At 40.5% G+C, this 9,724-nt stretch overlaps 1 protein-coding gene and 1 pseudogene across 1 annotated transcript; one reads left to right on the top strand and one right to left on the bottom strand.

Annotated features, from left to right (window-relative positions):
* Positions 1–1,471: 1,471 nt before the first annotated feature.
* On the top strand, positions 1,472–1,936 carry LOC111365567 (uncharacterized mitochondrial protein AtMg00240-like). The gene has a single exon (XM_022986124.1). The coding sequence runs from the start codon at positions 1,472–1,474 to the stop codon at positions 1,934–1,936; it is 465 nt and encodes a 154-aa protein (XP_022841892.1).
* Positions 1,937–8,426: 6,490 nt separating this feature from the next.
* LOC111365796 overlaps positions 8,427–9,724 on the bottom strand; it is a 4,244-nt pseudogene continuing 2,946 nt past the window's right edge.

Genomic DNA, 9,724 nt, shown 5'->3' with positions numbered 1-9,724 from the left:
TACAAGAGGTTTGATGAATTGTGCCGTCAAGAGCAAGCAATTTAGAGAATTCGGATGAAGTATACTCTCCACCCAAGTCACATCTAAAGCATTTAATTACAGTTGAATGTTGAGTTTTAATAAGTGCTCTAAATGATCGATAAATAGAAAGAAAGTCAGATCGTCGCTTCATAAGATAAACCCAACAATAACGAATATAATCATCAATAAAGAATACATAATATCGAGACCCTCCTTTTGTAGTAACTAGAGCAGGTCCCCACACATCAGAGTGAACAGATCAAATGGTGCAACAGAATGAGAAATACTTCGAGGAAAAGGTAAAGCAGAAAATTTTGCTAATTTGCAACCTCTACAATCAGAAATATCATGAGTTTGTATATTTCCCAATTGACCCTTAGAAACTAAAAATTTTAAACGACTAGCGAAAACGTGTCTAAGGCGAGAATGCCACAAATGAAAACTAGAAGATGATGAATTCAAAGAAAAAGATGACAAATCAACACCAGAGGCTGCAACGTGTGGTGATCTTAGATTGTCCAGAACATATGATCCTCTTTGTCTATGGCCTTTCCCACGCCTGAGATTGTTGATCCAACTCCTGCTTCATCTCTTCCTCGTTATCCTCAATGTATTCGTAAGTCCACTCAGTTACCTGATTTTGATTATTCTTGTTATTCCGAGTCCTTTTGCTATTTTCTAGCATCCATTCATAAGTTAGTTGAACTATCTTCCTATAAAGAAGCTATTTTGGATCCTCTTTGGCAACAAGTTATGGCTGATGAACTTTCTGCTCTACATAAGACAAACATTTGGGACTTGGTTGAATTGCCTTCAGGTAAATATACTATCAGTTATCGTTGGGTTTATAAGATTAAAACCAAATCTGACGGTTCGATTGAACGCTACAAGGCTAGATTGGTTGCTAAAGGTTTTAATCAACAGTATGGTTTGGATTATGAAGAGACTTTTGCTCCTGTTTCCAAGATGACCACTGTTTGTACACTTATTGTAGTTGCATCTGTTCGTCAATGGAGTCTCTCTCAATTGGATGTCAAAAATGCCTTTTTAAATGGAAATCCTCAAGAGGAGGTTTATATGGTTCCTCCTCCTTGCCTTTCTCACTCTCCTGGATTTGTTTGCAAACTCAAGAAGGCACTTTATGGCCTCAAACAAGCACCTCGTGCCTGGTTTGAGAAATTTTCCACTGTTGTTAGCTCTCTTGGTTTTACATCCAGTCATCATGAGTCCGCTTTATTCTTTACATGCACTTCAGCTGGTCGCATTCTATTATTGCTATATGTTGACGATATGATTATTATTGGTGATGATGTTGATGGAATTGCAAGTTTGAAATCAGAATTGGCTTGTCGTTTTGAAATGAAGGACTTGGGCACATTGTCTTATTTTTTTGGGGATCGAAGTTGCTTATTCTCCTAGAGGTTATCTTATCTCTCAGTCCAAGTATACTATGGATGTCATTGAGTGTGCTCGTCTTACTGATAATAAATCTGCTGATACTCCTCTTGAGTCCAATGCTCGATATTCATCCTCTGATGGTGTACTATTGACTGATCCCACTTTGTATCGCACTATTGTTGGATGTCTAGTTTATCTTACCATCACACGTCCTGATATTGCTTATGCTATTCACATTGTTAGTCAATTTGTTTCAGCTCCTACTACAGTTCATTGGGCAGCAGTTGTTCGTATTTTGCGTTATCTTCATGGTACATGCTTTCAGAGTCTTTTGTTTCCATCGACCTCATCCTTAGTGCTCCATGCCTGCTCTGATGCTGATTGGGCCAGCGACCCCATTGATCGCAAGTCCACTACGGGTTTTGTGTATTTTTGGGTGATTCACTTATCTCTTGGAAAAGTAAGAAGCAGACTGTTGTTTCCCGCTCCTCTACAGAAGCAGAATATCGAGCTATGACATCCACCACCACTGAGATTGTGTGGTTGCGATGGTTACTTGCAGACATGGGTGTTTCTCATTCCTCCCCAACTCCCATGTATTGTGATAATACTAGTGCCATTCAGATCTCTCACAACTCTGTGTTCCATGCATATTGAGATTGATTGTCATCTGGTTCGTCATCATCTGTAGACTGGCACCATTTCCCCACCTTTTGTTTCTTCATCGTTGCAGCTTGCTGACTTCTTCACTAAGTCTCATCCGGTTCATCGTTTTCGTTTTCTGCGTGACAAACTCTCGCTGCTTCTTGCATTAGCATCTTGAGTTTGAGGGGGGATGAAAACTTGTGTTAGCTATTTTAGTTATTTATTTTAGCATAATATGTAATTTCCTATTATTTTAAGTTTCCTATTATTTTTAGGTTTCCTTGTATAGTATCAAAACTGTTTTTACTTTATTTGAAAACATAATTCCAATGGCTCAATAGATTTTGGTTCTCTCTTTATTCTTCTTCTTCTTCTCCTCCTCCTCTTTTCTTCTTTTTGAATTGATTCAATATATTGGTTTAAGATTCATTATATTGTTATCAATGATGACAGCGGGTTTCAATTCCATGATCAAATCTATCGAAATTGTTTAACAAGAAGCCTAAATGACTTACCGAAGTCAAAATGTTTCTCTACAAAGTCAACTGCTTCTTGACTTGACATGCAATTCCTAGCAAACCAAAGAAGTAGATAAGTAATATAAAGGAAATAGATACGTATTGATAAAACTAGAATGAGGACCAAAACAGTATTGCGGAGGGATTACGAAAGTTTCTAACTTTCTGAAATAGTTTATCATCATCCAAAACGATAAGTAGTATTCTTCACATTAGTTTCTTACCAAAAGCTTCAGATGCTAAGAATCTACATGATTAATTTAATATTTCAAACTTTATTTAAGGGATGTTTTCCTGATTGCATATATAAACAAAAACTGTACCAAAAAACAATATAGAACATTAAACTAAACAAGTATAAGCACCTGTTGATTGAAATAGGAAAAGCAATCATCGTGCTGATATATAAATGCTAATTAGCTACTGCATAGAAATGGTAAAATTTAGTCAGGGAGGAGCTAACTCTCTTCATACAAAGTACTCAGATAGAAAGATCAGACCTTTTACAATATTATGCTAAAAAGTAAGTTTGCAAGAGTGAGATCGAAGATCCCATTTAAACAGACCATTACAGAATCTGGGATGCTTGATCAATGGCAGGTGGGGATATCGACAAGCTAGACTAAGCCACGCAGCAGTCCCCGCCAGGCCCCCAGGGTCCAGGCCCAACAGGTATTTTATTTTATTATTATTATTATTTTTTTGGTTGCGGAAAAAAAAACAAAAAGATGCCCTCAGAAGGCCATGATCCGTGTTGGGAAAACACCTCCCAAAGATTGCCCAAGATCAAACAAAGTTTGACAATGTGAAAAAAATCCAAACCACTTCAAGAACAAGAAAGTGGGGAAGAAATGATTTCAATGGATAAATGGAGAACAATGTATTTGGATTAACCTCAATCTTGTAAAATTCTATCCAAGCTTTCACCCTTTTTTTTTCTCTCTAAAAACGGGCTCTAGGTCTTGTGCATGATGAAGAGGCAAAAAATCGAAAATATATATATGTACCGGGGCACCTAGGTGCCAACTTACTGATCAATTTGGGTACTGGTGGGTGCCCAGGCACCCACACATGGCACCTGGGCGCCCAGTTTCTGCTTTGGCAGAAATTGGGCAGTGCCTAGGTGCCCACTCCAGCGCCTAGGCGCTGCTTCTTCTAAGCTTCTCTTCTCACAATTCTCCACTTCGTACATCATTTGATAGACCTCAAATTTTGGACGAACACAAGAAGAAGTAGCAAGCACCAAAACTCGGCTGCACCATTCAAACCATGGTTGCCTACGTACCCAAAACTTGGGATCAAGCCTCCGTAGTTCACCTCCACCTTCATATACTCTTCACCTCATTTCAACCTCGCCCCGAAGGGCCATGCCCACTCGGGCATATCAACACGGACTAATGTGAAGCAAGTCCAAGCAATGTTGAAACTTGCTACCCGTTACCACTTTGGTTAACATGTCAGCTGGGTTCTCATTTGTGTGTACCTTCGAGAGTGAAATATTACCTTCCCCTATGACATCACGCACAAAATGATACCTAACGTCGATATGCTTGGTTTGAGCATGATGAACCTGATTCTTAGCCAAGTGAATCGCACTCTGGCTATCACACCACAAGTCCACACAATCCTGCTCAATCCCCAAATCATCTAGAAGACCCCATAACCACAATGCTTCCTTCACTCTCTCTGCCATGGCCATATACTCGGCCTCTGTAGTAGAAAGAGCAACTGTAGCCTGTAACATCGATCGCCAACTAACTGGGGCACCATGTATGCAAAACACATATCCAGTAGTAGATCGTCGTCTATCTAGGCCACCTGCATAATCCGAGTCCACAAACCCACTTATATGACATGCATCTCCACCAAAACATAAACCCGTATCCACCTCAGGATCCACTTCACAGCTTCCCAGTGTGCCTTTCCTGGATTCGCCATAAATCTACTGACCACACTAACCGCCTGTGAAATATCTGGGCGTGTACACACCGTGGCATACATCAAACTGCCAACTGCACTAGCATAAGGTACACGATCCATGCGTACTTTTTCTTCCGCTGCAGTAGGAGACTGTTTACCAGAGAGCCTGAAATGTGAAGCCAATGGAGTCACCACCGACTTTGCACCTTGCAACTCGAACCTAGCAATAACCCGCTCAATGTAGCCTTTCTGACTCAAGAACATTCACCGATTCGTCCTCTCTCTTCTAATCTCCATACCCAATATTTTCCTAGCAGCCCCCATATCCTTCATCTCAAACTCTTTACCAAGTTGAGATTTCAGCCTATCTATCTCCACCTTGCTTTTCGAAGCGATAAGCATGTCATCCACATACAAAAGAAGATAGATATAGATACCTCCCCGAAGTTTTCAAATATAAACACAACAGTCATACTCATTTCTGGAGAAACCATGCTTTAGCATGAAGGAGTCAAATCGCTTGTACCACTGCCGAGGAGATTGCTTCAATCCATATAGTGATTTTCTCAAGCGACATACCTGACGTTCCTTATCCTCAACCCTTTGAATCTTGTACCACCGAGCTTGGTAGGATCCTCTTTCTTTTTGTACAACCACTTGCAACCAATAGCTTTCTTACTTATGGGCAATGGAACAACCTCCCATGTTTGGTTCTTGTGAAGTGATTCCATCTCTTCTTCCATTGCTGCAAACCAACTCTCACTATTGTTGTTTAAAATAGCTTCCTTGAAAGTGGTAGGCTCATCATCCTCCATCGAGAGTGCATACTCAACCAAATTTGTCTGCCCATAGTGCCTCAAAGGCTCGTCTGACCCCAACTTTAGAACTTGCTTGTAAGTACGGCGTGGCCTAGATGAAGCCAAGTTATCTGCAAGCTGCTGTTGTTGCTGTGCCTATACATTCTCTTGCTGAACCGCCTCTTGTACAAGCCCATCATCACTCTCATCTTGAGTGTCTGTATGATGCTCCTCTTGAACATGCCTAGAATCAGGTTGATCTCTAGGTTCTATGTCAACAACTTGAGACATTGTAGTCTCAACATCATCACCACCGGGTACTGTAGCTTTCAACGAAGCTATCATGGAATTCTCATCAAAAGTAACATCTTTGCTGATTATGAACTTAGAATCCTCTACACACCAAAGGTGATAGCCTTTAACACCTGCCACATACCCCAAGAATATAGCCTTCTTGGCCCTCACATCGAGCTTTCCCTCGTTGACATGATAGTAAGCTGTGCATTCGAATGTTCTGAGTTTCTCATAATCTGCATGTTCTCCTGTCAATACCCTGTAAGGTACATCTCCATCTAACCTTGAATGTGGAGACCGGTTCACTATGTAGCAAGCATTTGCAACTGACTCTGCCCACCATTCTCTGCCCAAACCAGCATAGGATCGCATACACATCGATTTCTCTCGAAATGTGCGATTCAGTCTTTCCGCGACTCCTTTCTGTTGCGGTGTATTTCTAACTGTCCAGTGTCTCACAATGCCTTCCTTACCACAGAACTCCTTGAAAGCACCATCTGTATACTCAGTACCGTTATCAGATCGCAGTGTCTTCAATTTCTTTCCTATTCTAGTTTCAACCATTGCTTTCCACTTCTTGAAAGTGTCGAATACCTCATTCTTATGCTTCAAAAAATAAATCCAAGCATATCTAGAATAATCATCAACAAATGTAACAAAATACCTGGAACCGCCTTTGGAAGTGACAGAAGTCGGACTCCATACATCCGTGTGCACATAGTCTAGAATGCCTCTGCTTCTATGTTTGCTTGGCTGGAACTGAACTTCGTGTGCTTTATCGTACACGCAGTGCTCGTAAAAATTCATGCAAGGCTTCTTCAAGTTCTTTAGCAAACCTTTCTTAACTAGCAAATCTAGCCCCTTTTCAGACATATGCCCAAGCCTCCTATGCCATAGCCGAGTGCACTCACATGGGTCTCCACCACTTCCACTTGTTCCAACCGCTACATCTTCTATAACTGTAGTACCCTGAAGAGCATAGAGATTGCCTTCACGAATACCCTTCATCACAATCAAAGAGCCACGAACAACTTCTTTACTCCATTCTATGTTACAATCTTGCAACCACTGGAGTTTAAAGCACCAACAGAGATAAGGTTCTTCCGCAAATCAGGAACATGTCTAACATCCATCAATATTCTATCCACTCCATCATGCATCTTGATTCTAATTGAACCGAGCCCCACCGTTTTACATGAATAGTTATTACCCATCAACACGGTTCCACCATCAGTGCTTCTATAGGTAGTAAACCACTTCCTATTTAGACACATATGGTAAGAGCATCCAGAGTCAAAATCCACTTACCGGAGGTTTCTTCATCACAAGAGATGATGTAGCACTCATCGCTTTCCCCTCCTTCCGAGGCATAACTTACCTCTTGCTTGACTTGCACCTTCTCGTTGTTGTTATTCTTATTGTTCTTCTTCCAACCCTTTTTGTTAGGACAATTCGCCTTGAAATGTCTGAGCTCGCCGTATTTGAAACAAGACCTTTCCGCAAGAGGTCTAGAACTCGATCTAGATTTTTCTCCATTGCCCTTTGGTCGCACATTGCTTTTACCCCTTACAAACAATTCTTGAGCTTGCTCCTTGTTACCAATGGTAGACATGCCACTAGTTGCAATCTTTCGAAGATCATCCGCTAGAAGTGACGTTCTAGTGTCCTCCATCACAAGTTTATCACCCACAAGCATCAATGTTTGTACTAGGTTCTCGTAGGACTTTGGCAATGAAAGAAGTAGTAGAAGTGCTTGATCCTCATCATCTACTTCCACATCAATGTCCTTCAAGTCCGATATGATCCTATCAAACTTGTTGACGTACTCCCGGATTGGTGTACCTTCATCCATCTTGCAAGTATACAATTTGAACTTCAAATAGATCCGATTTGTTAGAGTCTTCGTCATGAAGTTCGCCTCCAACTTTGTCCACACGTCCGCCGTCGTTACCTCACTATCAACCAAGAAAGCAACATCTCTTTCAAGGCAAAGAATGATAGACGCCCGTGCCTCAAGATCTAGCTCTTCCCAATCCTCGTCCGACATATCAACGTGCTTCTTCTCCTTTCCCGCCAATGCCTTGTTCAACTTTTGAGAAATCAACAAATTTTTCATTTGCATTCTCCAATATGAAAAATCATTCTTCCCATTGAATTTCTCTATCTCATACTTCCTAATCTTCACCATTCCTCTAGTAGACATGATTTATCCACTTGTTTATCGAAAATAAACCACCAAAGTTCACTTGAAAATTTTCACAAACACCTTGTGTGCACAACAAAGTTCAAGCAACTCACCAAAAATCGAAACTTAACCACCTTGATTTAGGAAGAAGCTCTGATACCAAATTGTTGGAAAAACACCTCTCAAAGATTGCCCAAAATCCTCTCTCTAAAAACGGGCTCTAGGTCTTGTGCATGATGAAGAGGCAAAAAATCAGAAATATATATATGTACCGGGGTGCCTAGGTGCCAACTTACTGCCCGGTTTGGGCACTGGTGGGCGCCCACACATGGCGCCTGGGCGCCCAGTTTCTGCTTCGGCAGAAACTAGGCAGCGCCTAGACGCCCACTCCAGCGCCTAANGGCGCCCACACATGGCGCCTGGGCGCCCAGTTTCTGCTTCGGCAGAAACTAGGCAGCGCCTAGACGCCCACTCCAGCGCCTAAGCGCTGCTTCTTCTCAACTTCTCTTCTCACAATTCGGGCATGCACTGGCTGCAGACTTTGATACTGAAGCAAGGCAACATCCTTCTCAGCACGGACAAGACTAGGACCAAACAGACATCTCAAGGTAGCAAAAGCCAAAATTCATATAAATAGCTGCAACAGACTTACCATATTCCATCACAAGCAATAATAAGGAATCATCATCATCAGAAAACTCAACCTAGTTTCGAAAAAGGAAGAATAAAGTAATCAATGTTGATTTGACTCCAAAACTAGCTCAAAAGTAAAAAGAAGCAAGCCAATAATATATGCCACAGCTTTACTCTTCTTCCATTCAAGTAAAGAGATAGCATTACTATTAGTTATGCTCACAATTCAGTAAATCACAAAATATTTGAAATAAAATTCATCCACCGAGATTGCTAGGACACGGACAAACAGAAACTGACATACAAACTAAGTTTAAGAAGCAACATACAGTGGTTATATCAGGTTTTGCTGTCACGATTTGCATTTCAGCAGGCAACAATTTGTTTTGCTTCAGATCCATGTCTCCTGAAAGATTTAAAATGGTCATACCAGGAAAATGTTAAACAAAGCAACATTCTCTCCCCTACATCTAAATAGATTACGAGAAAATCACCAATTGCTCTGGACAGGTTGAGGTTGCCATTGACTCGTCCATATTGGACACATCCACCAGCGTTCAGTATCCTTTCTTTCTCAGCACCAAGGTCCGGTTTGTGATCCTTGGACAGATTGTGTGCCTGCATCGAAGGTTTCATGCTGCACAAATTTATGGATATCCTAAAGAGACATGACACAACACGTATTGTACAATTTCCCTGAACTGTTAGTTCTACAGTTGCAAGAACAAGGCATTTAGGAAACTAAATAACATATTTCAGTTTTGAAATGGTGGAGACACAAGAAATAAAGAAATATACAAATAAATTGGAAACAATGCGTAGTTTCTATTCTAAAATTAAACTCTCTAAGAATCTAAAATTATATTATTTATGTTCGTCCAATAATTATTACTTATACAATTAAAAATTATAGACTCATTCTATTTCTGTCATCTCCAGTTTAACATCTCTTGTTACACCCTACCTTTCTCTACAACTCTAAACCAAGGTCTCGGGTGCTTACCTCCTCCAGAGAATTCAACATCCCCTTTTTTGGACATTAAAACCATTCATTTAACTACTATTGCATTTGAAAGAAATAACTAGTATAATTACAAAGAACAAAACGTAATATTACTTCTCGTAAAGTAAAAGAAAAACCTCACCTGACCCTTCCAAGAGAGAACACAATGTCAATCTCCAGCATTTGCAACAAGAAGTTGATTATATTGGACGACTGCAATGCAAACAGTGCATCCAGCAGATGGTCCATTGTAATCAGAGAGAGCTCCCTACATTCATAAATATATTTAGCTAGAATTTATGAGATAAAA

Source organism: Olea europaea, chromosome 17, assembly GCF_002742605.1.
Source record: "Olea europaea var. sylvestris chromosome 17, O_europaea_v1, whole genome shotgun sequence".
Taxonomy (NCBI): domain Eukaryota; kingdom Viridiplantae; phylum Streptophyta; class Magnoliopsida; order Lamiales; family Oleaceae; genus Olea; species Olea europaea.
Note: the sequence above shows the minus strand (reverse complement) of the source record. Positions and strands in the feature narration are given on the sequence as shown.

What these genes read in the sequence shown, in the direction of transcription:
- LOC111365567 (XM_022986124.1), top strand. Translation starts at nt 1,472, where the DNA reads ATGGATGTCATTGAGTGTGCTCGTCTTACTGATAATAAATCTGCTGAT.